Below are 22,341 nucleotides of genomic sequence, written 5' to 3'. Positions count from 1 at the left end.
CTAGGAATGATGGAGTCCCCAGTTTAATGACAGCTCATTCAAAGTTTATTTGCTTAATTTTTTCTGTAAAATGAAATTATATTGCCATGGATAAATTTACCTTGAACATTTGAATTAATAAGACATTTAAAAATATTTTTATTTTACTTTTAAGTGTGTGTGTGTGTGTGTGTGTGTGTGTGTGTGTGTGTGTGCGCGCGCGCACGGGTGAATGTGCACACTAACCCAGAGGCATTGGATCTTCCTGGAGCTGGAGCTACAGATGCTTGGGAGCCCCCCAGTGTGGCTCTGGGAGCAAAACTCAGATCCTCTGCAAGAGCAGCACCCACTCAACCTCTGAGCACTCTCAATATTTTGTGTGTGCTACATTTCATGTGAGTACATCGTTCCCTTAAAAAGTAACCGAAGATGGAAAGATTATGTTTGCATTTTCTTTGTTCAAGGTGTTTATTGCATCTCAGAGGGCAGACATGCATTGGGGTTTTAAACCAAAATACAAAGAAAAGCCATTTTGAAATTGGTTTTAGGTAATTTTCCCCCATTACAGTGTATGTTATCCCCACAGTAAATTCAGATACAATCACTTTAAAGGGTACCATACATCTATTAAATAATTTGAAAAATAGGCAAATGCCTTTCCAACCCAATATGCTTTTACAAAGAGCTGCCAAGCCACTAAACAACACTGATCAACAGTGACCTTGTGCACGCATCAAAATCTTCAGCCAAGCCATCAGCACAGACAGTATGACAACAAACTAAAAAAATCAGAGAATACAGTATGTACATTAAAAGATACAATTTGCTGAATTGGTTTCAATCCTATCACAAAGGTATAACAGAAGTCACTTTGAGCTCAACCAAAGGATGGAGAAATCCTAGTCTATAGAACACACAAAGAAACACCAACTGAACAGATGTACGTAAACCCACAGTGAAGGAAAGATATTTGCAGTTATCTTTAAGTTACAGATGTCTCTTGGGCCATGTTCATTCATAGTCACAGGAAGAGTACATCGCTAATCGCATTTTCACAGACACAAAAGAAAGACTCCATTTGTCAGGGCCTTTGACCAAGAATGAATAAATAGGTCAATTTAGATGCAAAACCTGCAAATATAATTAAAATATATATCTTAATATAGCAGTGATAAATATGGACTTCTTCTCATATGATTTTCTTTCTCATTCTCGATAAGGTAGCTTCATCAAAGAGAAGTTTTATTATGGACATTAAACTTCATATTTTTTAAAATAAAATTTCTTAACATATACAGTGCACAAAAATAAACATTTCTCACAACAGTTGAAGTTTCTGTGATTGGAAAAATGTACTCCACACTGAAAAAGTTTTCGTATATTTAAGTGTTTTCCTCACTAGCTGACAGTATTACGTTGGTAACAGAGGTACAGAAGAGAGGAGAGTCCATGGAGGACTGGAGGGTTTGTCCAAAAGTTATAGATATATACACTGAAACCTTCAAAAAACAGACACATCTTTCCAAATGGCTCACCACACAACAGCTGCATCATCTGTCCATGGGCAACATCCAGAAAAGCACTAAAGGCATTGGAAACATCCATTCATTGTTTACACCGCACAACACACAAATAACCCAAATACACTACGAGTTCGAGAGTAGGGATAACAGCTAAGGTAGTACACATTCCTAATGTTCACGGTCACAGCTGTGCTGTGTGTCTGGAAGAGAAGTTACAGTCAGCACTGGGTTTGGTACTGGTGGCTCACTTTTGAAACTCTGAGCATCAATCTTATTTGAAGTTTCCAAACTCATGTTATTTCTCCTATTCAGTCACAAAAATTGTAGCTGTGAAGAAAAAAAAATACTTGAATTAGAAAACATGATGTACACACCCTTCATAGGTTTTACCTCCCTTATGATTTTCCTTTATAGTGCAAAATACCTGTACACAAAAGGGTTCAAGATTAACTAACTCATAACTACACTTTTCCAAACTCAAGGTAAGCTTAAAAAAAGTCACTCAGGAAACATAAGAAACAATTCCACTTTAGAGAAAACTTTTTTTTTTTTATCAATAACCTTTAAAACTTTGACACTAGCAATCTTAGCCATGAGGCTTTCAGTTTCAACTAAGAGCTAATTTGTAAATATGGGTGGCGACAGAAGGTGGAATCTTCTGTTATCTTTTATGTCATCAGTGAGCTTCACAGTTGGGCAAGTGTGGACTGGACCTTCTCATCCACCTCTGTCTACTTCATTCAGTTGCTGCTTCTCTTGGGAAATACTCTCTCTAGGGCCGGGCAGCATCTCTTCATAAAATGTTTGTTTGTCTGCCTGGAGTATGAATCCTGGGGACAGAGAACGTCCCAAGACTCTCTCTGTGTCTGTTTCTTAGCAAGGATCAGTTCTTTCAGCTACAAAATAGCAAAAATCTGACATGGGGAATATTGAGTAAATATGTAAAGTAATTCTGAGCATATCTATAACAGCTACTGGCTGTGTTAGGTGTCAGGCTGAAAGTAAGCATTCCCTTCCATCTGTTTTCTCCCTCACGTTCACTGTGATCCATTTGGTAAATTATATTTATAAAATAGAGAACCAAATTACCAGGAATTTAAAATTCAGCCTGAATAAATGCAAAGAGTAAGAATCTAAGCTTTACTTTAACAAGAGAAATAAGGATAAAGGAAAGATGTAGTTATGTAGCTAACTGTACTTTTATATGACTTCTAAATCCAGTATTATAAATCCTGATATATTATGAAGTCTAGTCATTGTGGGATAAACACAGTGGTATCTCCCAGTTAACAGAACAGCCTGGGAGACTTCTGTCTCATTAGTATAATTTTTGTGCTTTTCAAGATAAGAAAAAAATGACAGGTTTTTCTTCCCCATAGTTTAACAAATTATGATTTTAAAAATTCACTGGTAAGGACAGGTTTTGATGTCAAATTTAAAGCTTTAAACATTGAAATCTATCATCCAATCATCCATCCATCATTTACCTATCGCAAAGAAATAACAAACTTTACACCTATAACAGTTAAGCACTGTACAAGTTCACTATCACAAACTCACAGGAAAAGCTCAATATCAGATACCTTAAATTGTTTACAAGAAATCCTTGATGTTAAGATCCGCTAATGGGTCCTTGGCTGGAGGTTTCTTGGGACTCTGAGTGGCAGGTGTAGGGCTTGGAGAAAGCTAAGGCGGAAGAGGCCAGCCCCAAAGAACAGAAACAGAAAGCACAAGAGAGACAGGTAAGCATTAAGCAGAACACATACCAGAGAAAACAAACATGCAGAAGAATAGACGGCTAAAAGTTAATACAGCTGCTTCGTTCTACTTCATATAGGCTGTGCTTAACTTTGGAGTGGAATAAAGTGCTGGGAATGGTGTTTGGATTTCTTGAAATTCTTTGACATCAGATTCTGCCATGGTGAAATATGGGGACTCTGGGAGAATAGTCGGAGTTAGGAAGATAATGTGAATATAGAGTAACACACACACACACACACACACACACACGCGCGCGCGCACACACACACCACACGAGAGAGAGAGCAGTAATTTTTCTATGCAAAAAGCATTCTTACCTTGAATCCTTAGTAACATCAAACTATTAAGAAAAGAATTGCACAGCTTTTCTTACAGTAAGAGTGAGTTGCAGGGGGAAACTGAGGTGGAGGTTTGCAGATAGTATGGTAAGAAATTACTTGAAATTATTAACTGACTATGCCGCTGCTTTATATAAATTATTTTTAAATGAAACACAGCTTTGGGGGCAGTGTGTGTATCAGATGAACAAGTTATTTCCTAGCTTCATGTCCAGACCATCTAGGCTTGCAGCAAAAGACCACAGATCTTATCTTGTGTGTTTATACAATACTGTAATTATCAACTGCAGAAGAAACTTCTGGGGGGGGTCATACTTTTCTGGACTAGCAGGGGAAAGCCTTAAAACGTTTGCAGTAGTTTATCTGGAGCAATGGGTGACATCTCTGTTTTAAAGTTGGTTCATCTCAAGGTGATAACAGTTCCTAAAATCTGGAACTGTGGGAGCAGTATCTGTATGTGGTTTTGGAAGGACAGCTCCAGAAGCCAGGATCTGATCCTATGTCTAACCTACTGATTGTAGGATCCACCAGTCTCATCTGTAAAACTGAGGTAATGCTTCACAGAATGACAGGAAAAAAAATCAATGTTGAAGCTTGAAACTTCTTCGCAGAATTTGAAGACTTCATCCACAACATGTGAAATGACAATATTATGACAACTGACTAAAATTAGATGGCTCAGACATTGGTAATAAAAACGGCTTTCTATAGGAAAGCTATAAATACAGGTTTGCTTATTCTACTGGCCACTTATAATCTCCCTTTGATAGATAGGCCAGGTATGGTGGTTCACACCTCCTAGCACTTGGGAGGCAGAGGCAGATGGACCTCTGTAGGGCAGCCTGATCTAGACAGTTAACTTCCAGACCAGCCAGGGCCATATAGTGAGAACGTGACTAAAAATAAATGCTTAACTAAATAAATATTACAAGATATTACAAACTCTTCCATGACTTACTATAACATCAATTATTAAAATGGATTTCATGCTATCCTGCTTTTTATTTTTATTCTTCAAATCAAGTAATAACTGATGGATGAAATTACATATAAAATTATACCAACTCATTTCTAAGGCTTTCACATACTGAAAATAATAATGTTTAAAAGTTGTGAGTTAAGTATCCTATAGATAAGACAATGTAAACATCCATTTGGGACATTTAAAATGCCACAGGAGTGAAGCCATTTACTGACATCATTAAATTCAGCTGGAGCCATTTGGTTTAGTTTGCTCAGCAAGTTACTACTCAAGTTATAATTTTGGGTTCTCATTCTGTCCAGGCCAGTTGCTCAAGGCAAAAAAGTCCATTGGTTCCACACATGCCTCTTTATTTTGCAGACAATTTAAAGGAAGAACCAAGAGAGGACAACTTCTAGCATGGCCAATATTAGCAGCAAAGTACTGAAACAGCATGGTGCTTTCTGGGTTTCTAAGTGGATGGGCGAGTAGGGAATCTGGCCTCACTAAAATCAGGTTTTCCCTTCATTGCAGATCCTGCTAGATAAACTCTAAACCCTAGCAATGTCCTAAGTGACAGCTGTGACTGGGTTATTCAGGGTTGCTCCTGGAAGCCCTCTTTCTGTACAGGTTAGTTGTTTGCTTGTTTCCCCGCCCCCCCCCCCCACCAATTTGACACAAGTTGGAGTCAGCTGGAAAGAGGGAACCTCAACTGAGTAAAGGTCTCCATCAGATTGGTGGACAAGCCTGTGAGGCATTTTCTTGATTGTTTGATATGGGAGGGCCTGGATCACTGTGGGTGGTGCTATCCCTAGACAGGTGGCCCTGGATAGTAAGTATAAGCCATGAAGAAGCAGCATCCAATTATGATCTTTGTCATGTCTCCAGGTTCCTGCCTTGACCTCCTGCCCTAACCCTTCATGATGGACCATAAATTGTAGGCTGAAATAAACCCTTTCTCCACAAGCTGCTTTTGGCAGTGGTGTTTCTCATAGGGACAGAGAGCAAACTAGAACAACCCCTTACACTAACAAAGTTACTCATAAGCGCCCTTCCATAATGTATGCTGGGGTGACTCAGAGTAGAGTCTGGTATGGAGGCTGGCCATACCAAAGTTATTATGTCGTTGAGTTTTTAGGCCTCATAATGGCCAAAAGCATGGCCTCCATGGTGGGGAGGGATTGGAGACTGAGTGCAACTCATAGGTAATAATTCAGTCAATTATTACTGTGCAATGAAGCCTTGCTAATGTCATACTGAAGCCTGAGTTATCTTCTGTAGTTGTCAATACTACCACACACTGATGTTAGAAGCAGCTTCATGCTTGAACCTCTCCCAGATGTCTCTATCATCTCTCTTCCTCTAGCTGTATCTAATTTGTATCCTTGTACATCAATAAAACTATCACCATAAAATTTCTACTTTCCCGAGTTCTGTGAGCCACTATGGTAAATCTAAGCAGAGGGAGCTCGGTCGTAGAGAACCTCAGCTTTGTGTACAGTCTGTTTGAAGTGAGGGCGGCCCTGAGGACTCCCAACTTGTAGCTGGTGTTGAAAGAGGAGTGATATTTTTTTTTAATGGTGATTGAAGTTTGGGGACTCAGTGCTGTTGTCGTCAGAGTGCAGGGGAGATTCTGCAGCTTGGACAACTATGACTCTACACTTTGCTGGATGTGGTGTTAAACACTGTAATTCCAGCAGGTGGAAAGTGGATGGAGACAGACAGTAAGGCCAGCCTTGGCCATCTAGAGAATTTGAGATCATCCTGGGCTACATGAAACCATTGGGGAAAAAAAAAAAGAAAGAAAAGAAAGAACACAACCCTCAAGTCTAAATTCATCACTGAGACACATGTATCAAGTACCCTAAGTGAGCTTTCTGAATTAAGGTGAGGACAAAGAGAAGGACCCAGGATGGTTAGTTCTTTGTCACTGTCTCCATACCCCACACTGCTTCCACGAGCCTTTACTCCTGAAGCAACATCTATGAGAGAGCCACTGGGTAAGAACAGCTTTTAAACAGGCACACTGAGGGAGGCAGGGAAAACGTCAGGACCAGAAAGCAGGAAAGGAGCCCTCACCCTGGAGTCTGATGGAAGCAAGAATTCCAGCCCAACAAACATTTGCTGTGAAGGCTAATGTGGAAATAACATTCCTTCTACATAGAGATACTTTATGTTAAAATAACAATGGACCATGCTTAAGGCCTAAACCTTGGGTCCAGTCTTCCAAAAAGTACCTTGGGGAATCTGGAACAAAACTGTTAACACTGTTTACAGTTCAGACACCCAACTTTCTGGCATCCCTGTGATCTCGACTCTGACTTATCAACTGTAAACCTGTCACATGCTGCCCAAGAACTACCCAGTGATCTCTTAAGGCCCTTGGCACTCTTTTAAGAGAGTGGCTTCAAACCCACCCAAACTGTATACCTGACAATGAGATGTGACACCCTCTTAGAGAAGTCTGCAACCATGCTCTGAGCTGTGTCTTTCCTTCTGAGCAGTTTTCTTTTAACCTTCCTTGTCATCTTTATTAACCACCACTTCTGCCTCACACTGGCTGGTCCTGAAATACTATTTCCAAGCCAGGAAACCCATGCTGGCCTGAATCCTTAAAAGACTAGGAGAATGCCGCAGGCTGCTGAGGGTGAAGAGTGGATCTGTGCCTCCTGTCTCATACCACTCACTAATATAATGACAGTTTGATGTTTAGGAGTAAATGCATCGTGCTGTGAGCTTCAAGAAACTGACCTGTGTGCCCGGCACAGCTGCGGCTCCAAACGGTGGTCTCATCATGGGCTGTGCAAACATGACCGGCTGCTGAGGCATCATAGTCATGCCTGTCCCCGAAGGAGGCTGCAATGGAAGCAACACTCAGAGCAGGTCTGGGGCCCATGAGTGCAAAACCAGACATGCACACCTTTTACATGCTTTGGACAACTGCTGAGAAAACCACACAGGTAGCAACTATGTAACCCTGAACTCCAGGTGTTGAGGCTGTCAGATGCGGGGCAAGGTCCCTGAGCTGTGTGTGCAAGTCTGGCTGGCCATGTGGCATCCTCATTCCAGTCAGGAGCTGTGTGTTCGTCTCCCATTAGAGTAATTCTTGAGGAGACAAAAGCTAACTTCCTTATGCAGGATGGCTCTAAAATGTGCTGGTGACGGCCGTGCGGAGTTTACAAAAAGCCCCAGTATAGAAAGGGTTGTTTTTGATGACTGAGCTAAAATATGTATAGATGTAATCTCTAAAATGATATAACAATGTACTGTAATTTGATGGCAATGTATTTATACACACTGTTAACTGCTTCCCCATTCCCTGGCTAAGCTGGTTCCAGTCCAAAGCAGATGGCTTAAGTTGTAGTTTCCTTTACTGTACTTCCTGTAGGAGTACCTGCTCGTTTGAGCATTGGTAAAGATGTTGGAAATGTCAATTACAGGTTTTGGCACAGGTCATCACTCACCATTCCAAATCCTGCTCCAGGTTGCCCAACAGATGGGGCACCGGCACCCGGAGGAACGGAGCTGGTTGGAGGAACAGTGCCCTGCTGCACACAGAACCACACAGAACAAATTAAGAAAGAAACAACATAACATGGTTTTAAAATGATAGGCTATAATTTTAAAATGTGTGCATTTCAAGTTTGGGTATGTGGATACACAAGGCAGTCTCAAACTTCACTCCTAAACTTTAATAGATGACTATCACCATAACAATGGTTTGAGGTTCACTTTTGTGGTACTGTTTGAACACATGGGCTTGCAGTTTCTCAAACTTCCCATTGCCCAGCCCACTCTTGCTATGAAAGAACTGGACTTCAGTGAGCCTCTCCTACCCCCATTCTATGCTCTGACATGCAGCAGAGGGTTAGACACCGGAGGGACAGACAGACGTAGACAGGCAGGAGTGTGCCCAAGGGAGGAAAACTATAAATGGGCTTGGGAAAAGTGGCTTTCGTAGTTTTGTTAAAATATGGAAGATACAGTAATTTGAAATACAGACATGGGTATCTCTTAAACCTTATGGAGAGGATGACAGTCTACTGTCAAGTTTAAAATTCGTAAGCTGAAAATGATGTTAAAATAAAATATCACACAACAGAAAACATCCTTAGTGAGGTTTGTATTGCTGTGATAAACACCATGACAAAAAGCAACTTGGGGAGAAAAGGGTTTATTTCAGTCCACAGCTTAGAGTCCCTTGTGATGTGAAGTCAGGGCAATTGATGCAGAGGCCATGGAGGGGTACTGCTCACTGGCTTGCTCCTCATGGCTTGTTCAGCCTGCTTTCTTATACTATTCTGGACTGCCAGCCCAGAAGTAGCACTGACCACAGTAAGTTGGGCCCGTCTCATATAAGCCATTCATTAAGAAAATGCACCACAGGCCAGTCTGGTGAGGGCATTTTGTCAGTTGAGATTCTCCCTCTTTAAAAAGACTCTAGCTTATGTCAAGTTGACATAAAACTAGTCAGTATACGTCATCCTTTCTGTTAAGAAAAAACAAAACAAAATAACAACAACAAAAACCTTTTTCACTTCTTATTTAGACTATCAGGAGGTTTTGGCAGGGAATATGATAAAGTGGTATTACAATCCATGATAGGGAATGTGCTAGAAAATCATTTTACAGATGAATCAGAAACATAAATACTACTATTAAGGCTATTGCAACCACAAGGTATATAAGTGTAGGCTGCAATTATTATCACATGTGAAGTCCACAGATTTGCATTTCAGTGAATTTTTACGTCTTGCTTATCACTTCAATGTAAGCAGGGTTGTACAATGTCAACAGTCAAGCTAAGCAGAGCATACTTGTTCTGTAGACCTGAAAAATGGCAAACTGCCCACTCTGGCCTCACTGTCACTGTTACATACCGGTGGAACCCCTGCTGACCACGTGGCTGGAGTGACTTTCGGTTGCCAGTTGGCTCCACCAGTCAGCTTTTTCTCCCCAGCATTCCACTGGAGATCTCCCCTAAACGGCAAGTGTGGAAAACAAGCAAAACACAAAATCAGAGGCAAAACATGGCATGTGGCCTCTTGGGTTCTTTTACTTAGGTTTAGAAGTAGTCTGTTTGAACCTGGTGGTGATAAAGAACATAGATTAGCATTGCATCAGTGATGCATGCCTTTAATCCCAGCATTTGGGAGGCAGAGGCAGGGGGATCTCTCTGAGTTTGAGGCCAGCCTGGTCTACAAAACAAGTTCCAGGACAGCCAGAGCTGTTACACAGAGAAATCCTGTCTCGAAACACAAACCAGCAAACAAAACAAAAAAAAGAGCATAGATTAAAACTAAGAGGAGTCTTACCCTATTGTATCTAAGACAACACAAAATAAAACAAGTGTGTGTTTTGAATTTAGTTAGGAATTTCATGTCTCAACAGAAAATATTCCAAAAATTTCGACTGAATTCTTTATTCACAATAAGACTCCAAATATATACCATCAATCTGGACATATCTTGTTGAATTTAGTTTTGTCATTTTAATTATGTATATGTACATATTCTATGCAGGGGTATGCATATATGAGTGCAGGCACCTGGAACCCCAGGGGTGTTAGATTCTCTGGCATTGGGGTTACAGGGAGCTGCAAACCATCTGACATTCATGCTGGGATCAGAACTCAGGTTCCCTGTTAGAGTTATCAGTGCTCTTGACTGCTGAGCCATCTCTCCAGCCCTGCAACCTCTTAAATTTCACATGTACTGATGGTGGCTATGTCTGGTTCTTAAAGAGTTCAAGAGATGGTTTCACACAACTGTATCACACATGCCTGTAGCCTGATTGATAGTCACTGTGCAGCTCTAACATGCATCCCAGTTTTGATGATGGCAAAGCATACATTGAGAAAAGCAGGTACTGTTTATCGTTCTTATGACCCAGGAAAGACCTTTAAAAACAACATCAGCCAAAAATACTGGCTGAATCTCAATCATAAGGCTATTAAAATACTCAAAACTACACTGAGAAGCCCTGTCTCAAAAAACAAACAAAACCAACCAAACAAAACCTTAAACTCCATCCTAAAATTTTTCCAGATGTAACAGTGGTGATCCTGGTCTGAAAAAAAGATTATTCTTTTCCAGAGTGGAGAAATAATTTGGAGATTTCAACAGACTAACAACAATAATATAAACTGAAGTGAAAAACAACTTAAATTACCTAAGAATGGGAAATAATATACTCCAGTGAGTGAAATGTTTGATAGTCTTGAATAAACACACACCAACATATTGTTAAAAGGAAAGCAGGTAATTGAAAAACACTTACTTTTTTGTTGTGGTACCAGAAATTCCAAGATCTACAAATGGATTAAAGAGAAAGAATTTAACTTTTATATTCAGGTTATGTATTACAGTATTTGAGAACTCATGATTCACAGGTATAGAAAAGCCCTGTATTCCTGCCAAGCAATGGCTGTATTCAGTTGGATAAAAAACAAAACAAAACAAAAAACAAGGGTATAATTTTAAATCTTCTTTTACTTCATATCAGTCTTAAGGATCACATTAGTGTGGACTTGCCCAGAAGGCATGAGATTGCTATATGAAAAATCCCTGTTAGGCTGGGGGTCTGTGAACATGACCAGTGAACAGCTTTTTCCATGATACAAAACTGTCTCTGATGACAGCTAATAACGACTAAATGACTAACTGGCTTACCCACGGGGCCTAGACAGTTTATATGAGCAGTGTAGACTATGCTCAGCACCTGCCTTCCTTCTGCAAGTCGGGAACTTGGTTAGGTACCAGGCAGTGTGTCCACATATTAACAGTCAACCAAATTCCTGGCTGCTCCTCACACCCTAAAGGGCTTCCTCGGGCTGAAACGTCTTAGCCAGCTGTGCACCTGTCTTCTGCCACTATGTTGATGCCCAGATGTGAGCCAAACCATGTGCTGCTGGTTTCCAGGAGCCTTGCTAGTGGACTGGAAATGTGGGAATGATCTTGGGAAAAGCTGGCTTAATCATCTGGCCCTCACTGAACTTCATTTGTCAATTTGTCAAAGATGTATTAGGCTTTAGCTATATCAGGCACTATTCTAGGTTTGAGATATATCATTAAAGAGAAATACTAAAGGAACCTGTGCTCTAATGGTGGGGGACAGATGGGAAATGATGATACAGGCTACTGAAAGGGGAGAATGAAGGTGAGGAACCAGACAGTGGAGAGCCTCCTGGAGGAGGTGGGACTTCCTCAAAGCTGAGTTCCCTGGGCTGAGGGAGCAGCCAGAACCAAGCTCCTAGGAAGGGTGAAGCTGGTTTGTTAGATGGTGATTTTAGTATTTAGCTCTTGAACTTTGTTTCTTCGCATTACAAAATAAACTATATATATATATATATATATATATATACATACATATATATATATATATATAACCAAACACAGTCATCTTTACACATAACTCTGTTTTTAAAGGAAAGGCTTTATCTCACTGTGTTGCCAAGGCTAACCTCTAAAGTTGTAGGTTCAAGATATCTTCTTGCTTCAGCCTTCCAAGTAGCTAAGTCTATAGATAGGCATGTGCCATCACTCCTGGCTAGCCACATCTTTGTTCTTTAGAAGACAAAGAAGTGTCACTTCTAAAATTTTATTTTCAATTAGGTCATACAATTCAATCTCTACAGTATACAACTGCACAGCCAACCAAATATTTATGCGGACCATCTGAAGAGGCAGAAATAGGCAGGCGTTCCATACAGATGCCTGCACGAATCCTACCCTTTGTGGCTGACAGGCATGCTATGTGGAGGTGTGGGCCTCACTGCAGGCCAGGGCTTTTGGCAAGCAGGCGGTGAGTGAGCAGCATGCAGGAGGCTCACTATGGACACACAGAGAACGGACAAATATGGACAAGTCTGCAGTGTGGTCTCAGGGGGAGCTTCTGCTAACACTAGAAGTTTTTTTAACACATCGTTTGTGAGATGCAATTCACCTATCATAAAACCACCCTTACAGTGTGCAGGTCATGGCTTTTGTCTATCAACAGAGGTGCAGTTGCCGTTGTAGAACACTTCCATTGCCACACATGGAATCTTGTATCCATCAGCAGCTGCTCCCTTTCCTCGCCATTTAACCACACACAGCCTCTGATCTATTTCCTGTCTCTTCAAATTTGTACATTTTGTATGTATCACATGTGGTCTTTGTGACTAAACCTGTCATTTAGCCTAACATATTCATGGTAATTAATTGATGTTAGAACATGTGTCAGTATATCACTCATTTTTTTCAGTCCAAACAATATTATATATAATTATATAAGACATGCATACACACATACCGCTTTTCATGAACCAGTGGACTGTATGACTGTTTTCACCACAAGGCTTTTGTAAATGATAATTCTAAGGACACCTTACATGCTTTTGTGTGAACATACATTCTCGTTTACTCTATGTGCCTAGCAGTAGAACTACTGAGGGTTATGGTCCGCTCTGTTATCATGAGGGATCCTGCCATGCTTCTTTCCAAAGTGGCTATACTGTGTTACAATATTGGCACTAGTGTCTGAAGTTTCATGGAATGCCTGCACACGTTCCAATCTGCTTTCTTCATCAGTAACCCTCCTGGATGTGAAGTGGCCATTGTGGCTCTGAATTACACTAACTTGACATCTGATGATGTTGAAGATCTTTCCATATACTTAATAGCCATTTATGCATTTCTTCCCTGAGAAATTTCTCTTCAAGTCCTTTGTCAGTCTTTAAGCCTTATTATTCCTAGTTTTAGTATTTATTTGCAGAAGCTACTTGTACATTACAGAAGTCCTTTGTAAGATTTGTGATTAGAAGTTCTTTCATTCTGGAGTTGCCTTCTCACCTAAAAAGTTTGTCTTAGACATTTAAATTTTATGTGATTAGTATTCTGTTTGCATGTTTGTTTGTGCACCACATGTGTGCCTGGTATGTGTGGATGTCCTAAGAGAGCACCAGATCCACTAGAACTGGTTGTGGGTTTCCCTGTGTATGCTGGGAACTGATCCCAGGTTCAGTTCTCTGCAAGAGCAACCAGAGCTCTTAGCCACTGAACCATCTCTCCAGCCTCTCTTTTCACTTAATCATTTGTAAACTTTAAAATACTTTGATGAACTTTAAAAAATTCATTTTATTCTTTTTTGCTTATATTTTTTAAAGTTAGATTCATTTTATGTGTATGAGTGTATTCCTGCATGCACATATACTATGTGTATGCCTGATGCCTACTGGGGTCCAAAGAAGGTGTTAGATCTCCAGAAACTGGAGGTTTGGATGGTTGCACTATGTGAGTGATGGGAACTCAACCCTGTTCCACTGCAAGAGCAACAAGTGCTCTGAACTGCTAAGCCATCTCTCTAGGGCCCTCTGTTGCTTATGTTTTAGGAACTATATGTAAAGGGTATCCATCGTCTAATCCATGATCTCAAAGATTTATTATCAAGTTCTTTTCTGAGAGTTTGATAGTTTTATTTAGTATTTACTCATTTTGAGTTGATTCTTTGATGGTATAAGTCTAACTTTGTCCCTTTTTCTGAGTCTCTCACATTGTTCCAGAACAAGGTTTTGAAGAGAGTGTTAAATCCTTTGGAGTTGTGAGACACTTGTTGTAGGTACCGGGTATAGAAGACAGGTCTTCTAGAAGAGCAGGAAGCAAGCTTAACCACTGAACCAGCTCTCCACTCCAGAACAAGGTTTTGAAGACTGTCTTTCCCTGTTGAGGCCATCATCTACACTGACTTGACAACAGATGTGAAAACTTATTTCCTGAATCTTGAATCTTGGTAGCTTTTCCCCTAGATGAGATAATTGTTACAGGAGGTTGACAAAATGAAGACTGTATGCTGGAGGCACCCTCAGGACAATATTACATTCTCACAGAAAGCCATCTCTCAGTGGGATGGTGTTTGACAATGGTCTGCAGGATGTCATGAAGATATTTGTATGGATTGCTCAGATCAAACACAATGGCCTGCTAAGCTTTTAATATTGCTTAATGCTTCCTGATATCCACAAAGCTAAGCCCGTATATCTTGGTAAAGAATAAAATTTAGAGTTAAAGCAAAGGCAGTGTCCATAGTAACTGTCCATGCCTCCTAGGGCTCTCCATCTCCTCAGATCCAGCTTCAACCACCCTATGTCCTTTCAATTTGGCCATCTCTCCAGCCCTGATAGGCATTCTCTACTCCATTCTTTGCACTTAATGCTTCCATTGTCCACAAATGTCCTTCTGACAGCTACCTACTTCACTCTTGGCACTTGCTCCCACTAGGCACTCATGATGTAACATAAAGCAGAATTTATTTATTTTTAAATGTTTCACTATTCTGTCTCGGCCCCTTGTGAGGGCCATAAGAACAGACATTTTATCTGTTTTGGTCACTGAATCACCTCTAATGCCTAGAATAACACCTCCTGATCAATAAATACTTGTTGAAAAACAAAACTCAGATATAGTAAATATACTTAATATGCACTTAGTATGATTCTATTTTCAAATGGTTACATACTTATATAGAATGCCTTTGTATATAACCTGTGCATGCCAGCATGTGCTCTTTAGTTGGTTTGTTTGCTTGTTTCTGGTAATTTAAATTAAAAGTGATGTGGTTATTCTTGCAAGACCAGGAAATAGTAAGTGCTTACCTTCTAAAGAAAGGCTCTGGGTAAAATGCTATTTTGAACCACTCTTTAATACACTTACCCATAAGCAAAACCAGAGTGAAAAGATGCAAGGAAAAAGAGAATCCAATTCACACATGCTTCAAGTAAATAAAACTAGACTACTCACTGCCTACTAAGCTGGCCAGAGATGAGTCAAGGTCACTTCCGAGGCCTTTGCTGGCTGCCATTGCAGGACTGGGTGGAGCCACTGAGACAGGGGCAGGCTGCCCAGATGGTGCCATGGTTGGCATCAGAAGATCACCTAAACCATCAAACACTGGAAATCAAACAGACCATGTTCAGAAAAATTGAAAAAAGACGTAAGAGAGATATTATGCAAAAGACAGTCTGTAATGAAACCATGGAAACACATGAAAATACATTATTGTAAAAGGAACAACAGAATTCATATAACTTATGAACACCAAAAAGACTTGTCTACTCAAAATACATGGAAATGTTGATGAGCATGGAGAAAGACAGGGAGGAAGGCTGCAAAGTATAATATGCTAGAGAGAGCGCAGAGCCAGGCTGTAACTCAGCCACACCCCTTCAGCTCTGAGCATCAGATGACATTTCCATTTTCTCAGCTATAAATGGGGACAGTACCACTAACATATGCCTTTGTTGTAAGGATCAATGAGGGAATATTTTCCCACATGTTGATTACAATGCTGCCTCTGTAGAGGTACTCAATAAGTGGTAGCCATTGTTAGTCTAATTAAAACAACCACTAGGCCATTGCTACTTACTGTAAATGGTAGTGATATGTAGTAAACTACAAATGATTTACCTAACATAAGATGCTTATTCTTCAACCAATGTGTAATTGGAAAAAATACATAAATTCCCTAGTGTTCAATGAAATTAGTATGAAATAAATGAAATAAATGGTGCTCTGTCAGCATCTAGCAATGTATCAGAAAGACACTTGGTTACATTTTAGATGTAGTTAATTTTGATTTTCTCATTCTTTTGTAGCAATGTTTGGTTTATACTTTATGGGCATATTTAAAATACACAGGACTTTAAGGATAGGAGTCAGGAGCCACCACCAGTATCCCTGATCCCCAGAGACAAGTGCAACTTGTTCAGTTCTTAGGATACAGAAAGACTATTCAAAATATAAGCTTGGAATATCCATAAGATATTAGAAATATCTTATCCACATAAAAATGTTTCTTATAAGAAACCATATATATCTACCATAAACACCACTACACAGTCATTCTAAGGTGGGAAAGACAGCATTCAAGTCAGCACTGGCAATAGAAACATCCAGATTGTCAGGCAGGGAATATACTTGGGGTGTTTCTGAAACACATTTAATTGCCAAAAACTCACCAATTGAAAATTTGTAGTGAGGACCCAGCATGAGAAGAGTAGAATGGAAGAGAATACAAACAAAATGACAGCAGTAATGAAAGGTTACAAGCAAAGGTTCTATTCGTGTCTCAACTTCACAAAACGAAGGGCCATGCAAGCTTCAGAGGGTGTGAGCAACAGCAGGAGCGGGGTGTGTGTCGGGGGTGTCCACACACTCAGTTACTGTTCAAAGAGTCACTACAGAGTTATTGGTCCTCCCTTTACCACCACTAAACCATGTGCATGTGAGTTCATGCAAAATAGATGGTGGGTGTGGTAAGATTTCTGCTAAAATTCAAAAACAGAAACAGAAAGGACAGGAGGTTATTCTTAGAGCCACCTGGAAATTTCAACTGGAGTTAGAGCTTGAGAGCCACCAACCAGACTAACAATATCCACCTGCAAGTTCCCTACAATTGCACTAACTTTGGGAGGTAGATGCTACATTGTTACCAGGAATAAGGAAGAGTGTTTGAACAATCAGTGACTCACCTGACGGGTCAAAGGAGCTACTGCTTGACGTTGAAGGCGTTGTCCCAAAAGCTGCCTCAAAATTGGGTTGCAGCAGGTTATTCTGAGCTGGAGTCACCGGTGTTGTAGAAGGGGCCATGAAAGAACCCCCAAATCCTGATGAAAAAAAGGTCCCAGAAAAATGTCAGCTGAAGGTGGGGAAAAGATCATAAAAACAGAGTCAGAAACAGCTACAGAAATTGAAGAAGAAGGACTGCATGATTGGCAACTAGTTAAACCAGCAGGCTTGTTTTGCAAAGAGTTTTTTTGAAGTATGCTGACCGATCATGTAGGAATGACAGATCCAATTTAGCCAGACATAAGGCAGCTCTTAAAACAAGCATGTGAGTATGATGTACACACATTAGTGAACCGTACTGGAATCCATGGTATTGGAATCTCTTATTGAGGAAATACACAAAGAAGGGTTAGAATTCAGATAAGGTGTCATCACACGGAAATTTTACAATGACAATAGCAGGTAATTACAACATGTTTAGTTGCACACACTGGCTCAGCAATGAATTATAAAATGAGAAAAAAGAATGGGCATCAAATCCTGTTTCCACGTTTTAGCTCCATGGTACCACAAAGGCCAGGTAGGCTCTCGTCACTGCTCTCAGGTAACAGTCACCGAGGGCATGACCCGTGTGTAGTGTGTACATCCCTTCTGGTCTTCTCTTTGCAGCTCAGCCAGGAGGTGCTTCTGAGTAGACAACCTTGACAGTTACTTCTCTGAAAGCATTCACTGGTGCCCATCCCTTTTAGATTCCTTTGTAGAGCAGCCTTCTGGCTCTCATAGCTCCCCATCCCTGTAAACCAGACTGTCAGCAAACTCACAGCTCCTAATGTCACGGGCCTCTGGAAGGAATTCCATGGCGTGCTGCTGCCCACTGCTGCTGGCTACACTCCATCCCCCATATACATCCCTGCCCTCAGCGTGTGGAGCAGTGCCCCATGACACTCCACCACATCTTCATCCCTGTACTCCCCAAAGCCCCAACTCCAGAGACAGCCTGCTAGGTTCAGGAGCTGTGTGCCTTCTCCTCCTGCCTTTTCTATTAATATTTAGCACAGTCCCTGAAACAGTAAGTTAATGGTTACTGAATGGATGATAAGGACTTATAAAAATTGCTGTAAATTCATCAGATCTCAAATTAAATATTTATTCTTTGAAGTCTGGAAGCAGGTCATGTCTCTCGCTCGAGCAACAGAAACAGGAGAAGCCTAAGGTGACCCTGTTGCTTTTGTGTAAAAATATGCAGCCTGCAAGGAGATGCTTAGAAAATGTTTAGTAAGACATGAGGTAGTTTTCTATTATAAAAGAAAGGCTTTATTATTATTATTATTATTATTATCATCAGCATCATTATTATTTTTACCAGAAGTCTGGCTGTCTTTATTTTTTTTCCAAGACAGAGTCTCACTATATAGTCCTGGGTAAGCTCAGAACTCACTATATAGACTGGACTAACTAACTCACAGAGATTTGTCTGCTTCTGCCTTTTGAGTCCTGGGATTAGAGGCATCCACCACCACTCCTAGAAATTTCTTACAACCACATTTGTTGTGTTATGTTTTTTTTTTCAAGTTTAGTCACATCATCTTTTCTTCACAAGTAGGTAACAAAAGTATTGACCTATATTAATAGAGCAATTTGCAAAACCAGTTTCTCTTTTATGAAGTAGACTTTGGCCATCTTTTTAGTAGTAAGCAATAACATTCAAGTCATGTCATCTCTATATACCAAAAGTGACATAAATTTAAGACTTCATGGGTTTAGACTTTCCTTGAACACATATACAAAAATAGTGCATTTTGATAAAAATGGTTATTTGTAGTGCCTTTCTGAAGTTCACAGGAGTCACACTGAGTGATTTTTAGTATTTAAATGATATTGAATGAACTTTGAAAAAATATTTGCCAGAGAAACGGTATTCTCCAGATCAGTGAGAACTAGTGACATTATGAAGCAAATATAAGCTATGATTATTATTGTATTTTAGATTCAATGGTTTTGATTTTATGGATATTGGTGGTCATGTTAATGATGAGTTTTGAAACATTATACCTCAACTTGGAGTTTAAGCAACTGTCATCTGGCCTACTTCTTAGTCACGGGTGAGACAGGAGGTGACTGCACTTTGAAAAAAAGTCTCTAAGGAAAAAAAAAAAGACAACAGTACATTCTAGAATCCTTATGATAGTGGTTTGAAAATACCATGGTTCATCTGTTTCGCCTCTGTCATTCTGTGGTTGGAAGTGACTCTGAAACATCAACATGTCTGGCAGACTCCACAGAAAGAGGAAAGCTTGTTTGGGTGTGTTCATGCAGGGCTTATCTTTTGAGCACTAATGAACTTCATTCACAGCTAAGACCACATTCATATGTGTATAAACAATAGTGCTCCCATGGAAAACCTTAGTGTCTATCCTAGGAAAGTGGAATGGGGCGGCAGCAGTGGGAACAGGCACCGCGCGTGTGAGGCTTTGCTCTAAGCACCCCTTTATGAGTTGACCCATTTGCATCACATACATTGGCTGCATTTGATAACCTGGGACCTGCAAAAACAGCAATGCCACCTATAGGTTTATCAAGCCTTTCACCATTGTAAAATGATGGCATCTACAAAGTTTACACGGTGCGACAGAGTTAACTCCCCTCCAGAAAACAAAACAAAAGAAAAATACTGGAGCTCTAAAAATTACCAAGATTTGGGGTGGGCTACAGTCATAGCGGTGTTTAGTCATATGTGGTCCAGGGCCATGTCAGATCTTAAGAACATTATTCAGACAAACATGGATTTATTTGGTCCTCAGGACACTCCTGTGAGGGTCAGGAAATGAGAAAGCTTGAGGTCAGAGCCAATACTCTGGCTCCAATTTTCTTTAGTTTTCCTATACTGGATGAACCAAGAAATTTAAGATTTTTTTTTTTTATTTAAATGGTGGTAGAAGAAGAAGATAAAGATGTATGTCACCAGTATTTTAGTGCTGGAATTATTATTTGAGAAGTCTGGATCTAAATTTGAGTGAAAAACAACCTGGCTTTTATACAACCATTTTAAAGAAATTACCCATTTCATTTCCTCTTTGTTTCCTACATAATACATGTAAACATCCAGTGACATTTTCTTTTTGTTTTTAACAGTTAGCTTAAAATCATTAAAAGTAACTTCAGCATTTCACTCTATCAATCTCTTTATTGCCTTTCACTTACATGCAAATTTACTCCTTCAAGGAGAGATGATACAGTGCTTGTTATCAAGAAAGAAGCTGGACCACACATAAAACAAAGCAAAGCAGGAATCTTAGTCAGTATGAGGTGAGTTGCCTCAGTCTAGTGACCACTGAGCAGTTTCAGCTGATTTTGCTTGCTTGTTTGTTTTTATGTGTGTGTGTGTGTGTGCATGTGTGTGTGTGTGTGTGTGTGTGTGTGTGTGTGAGAGAGAGAGAGAGAGAGAGAGAGAGAGAGAGAGAGTATAAAACACGACCCAAAGTGAGTCTTTTGGGAACAAACCCCTCTGCCACTGTGATCCTTGGCTCTCCAGGGTGCTGTAGATCTTGTGGCATCCTCTGACACCAGCCTCTGACTTGGCATCCCGTGGGAATGCATTCTTTCTCCCAAGATCCCTGGCCTCTGCTCTAGGTCATAGGCTTTAGGTCCTAATGTTCTAAGCTCTTTTTGGAAACAGTATCTCAGGTTCTGGCTCTGGAGGGGTCAGTGAATCACAGTGCACTAAGGACACTAGAACAGACAGTGTGGTCTTGTAGCTAGCCTCCTGCTTAGTGTGTTGGAACAGTCCCTGTGACAAATGTGCCCTATGGCAAGGCCAGCAGATATCTACGAAAGACTTCTCAGATTTCTGCTGATAGCCAGTACACTTGATAGTAACCACAGCTTTAGAGCCAATGATTTATAATCTATTATCTCATTTAAAAAGCAGCAGGATCATTTTCACCAAGGAGCTTTGAAACTTGGCCATTTCAAGTGGCCTGTTAAAATCTTACTGCTGGATCTTGAAAAAAAAAAAAAAGAAAGAAAAAAAAGAAAAAAGAAAACTGAATTGAATGTATTGGTTTAATATTTGGTAGAAAGTGTCTGGCCAAACTGAATTTGCTGTGAAATGCATCTAGGCTGAGAGGAAAGCCAGGCAAGCTGGCAGGCCTTGTCTCAAGTCAGCAGTGGTGGGGTGTATGAGGTATATAGTCTTGTGTTACATTTTAGCTTCCAGACAGCAAAGAGATATCAAATCGGGGATCTGGATCTTCCTAGCAGTCACTGTGACATGATTTGGCAAATGGAAGCATCATACTGGATGGAGGAGCTAGAGGGGCTGTAAAAGAAATTAAAAAGCCACCACTGCTGGACAGACTGAGACCACCAGACAGACTTACTGATAGAAGGAAGGTGCCTCCCTTCCAGTTCCCGGAAGAAAGATGTGAGCACAAGGGAAATTTGCTACAGCCCCAATGGCTGGGAAGGGTCCATTAGGCCCTCCCATTACTAGTTGGAAGGAAGACTGAGGACTCTTGTATGCTTGCTGGCCTGATCACCGGTTTTGGGATCCTGTCTTAAATTGCTTCTAGGTTGTGAACTATGGCTACACTTGGTCAAAACTGGTCACCCTTTCAGTACCACATGGCTGCCAGGGTTTTTAACCTGAGGGATACTAGACTAGGGGCTTCTTTGTGCTCAGGCAACTCACACTCACTAACTCCCTGCCACCCTGAGGACTAACGTGGATCCCTCGTGGTAACTGGGGGTGCACTGAAAGCTGCACTTGAGTGTCATAAGGTCTCTGCTAGACTACTACTGTGCTCATTTCAAGCAAAATCAAAAGTGAGGCTAGGATGCTGTAAATTCTTCTGCTAAACTGGGTCAAAGCCAACGGACTAGGCCTTCCAACTGACCACTTCTAAGTCTGACGTTCATTAAACACACTTTGGTCTTGACCCCCAAGGAAGACTCATGCTTGATTTTAACTGTGTTTCTGTCCTTGGACCATCCTTTCAACCAGTTCATTCTATCTTAGCAATACACAGTGATCCCTAAAAACTGTGCCCATTTATTTCCTAGAAAGCATGGATCATCCAGGGTGCTTTCAGACAGAAAAATGAACAGCTTGTCAAAAAGTCCATGATATTTGTCACAACATTTCAACAGGAGAAATCTATAATTTTTTTTCCCTATGGTGATTCACACATTACAAAACCAACTGTCAAATATTACAGCATAGTTTACCACAGATTCCT

General features: G+C 40.5%; 1 protein-coding gene across 1 annotated transcript in view; it reads right to left on the bottom strand.

The window, feature by feature from the left end:
* Positions 1-428: 428 nt before the first annotated feature.
* The window catches only part of Snap91 (synaptosome associated protein 91), a 116,461-nt gene continuing 94,548 nt past the window's right edge, over positions 429-22,341 (bottom strand). The window contains exons 22-29 of the mRNA XM_051207773.1: positions 17,068-17,202; positions 15,338-15,487; positions 10,842-10,872; positions 9,443-9,542; positions 8,027-8,110; positions 7,314-7,418; positions 3,086-3,188; positions 429-1,829 (exon numbers count right to left, since the gene is read on the bottom strand). Of these exons, the coding sequence (XP_051063730.1) occupies positions 3,096-3,188; positions 7,314-7,418; positions 8,027-8,110; positions 9,443-9,542; positions 10,842-10,872; positions 15,338-15,487; positions 17,068-17,202 (698 nt within the window). The 3' untranslated portion in view covers positions 429-1,829; positions 3,086-3,095. The remainder of the gene's footprint in view (positions 1,830-3,085; positions 3,189-7,313; positions 7,419-8,026; positions 8,111-9,442; positions 9,543-10,841; positions 10,873-15,337; positions 15,488-17,067; positions 17,203-22,341) is intronic.

The sequence above is a fragment of the Phodopus roborovskii genome, unplaced genomic scaffold (genome assembly GCF_943737965.1).
Source record: "Phodopus roborovskii unplaced genomic scaffold, PHOROB, whole genome shotgun sequence".
Taxonomy (NCBI): domain Eukaryota; kingdom Metazoa; phylum Chordata; class Mammalia; order Rodentia; family Cricetidae; genus Phodopus; species Phodopus roborovskii.
This window is presented reverse-complemented; position numbering and strand designations above follow the sequence as displayed.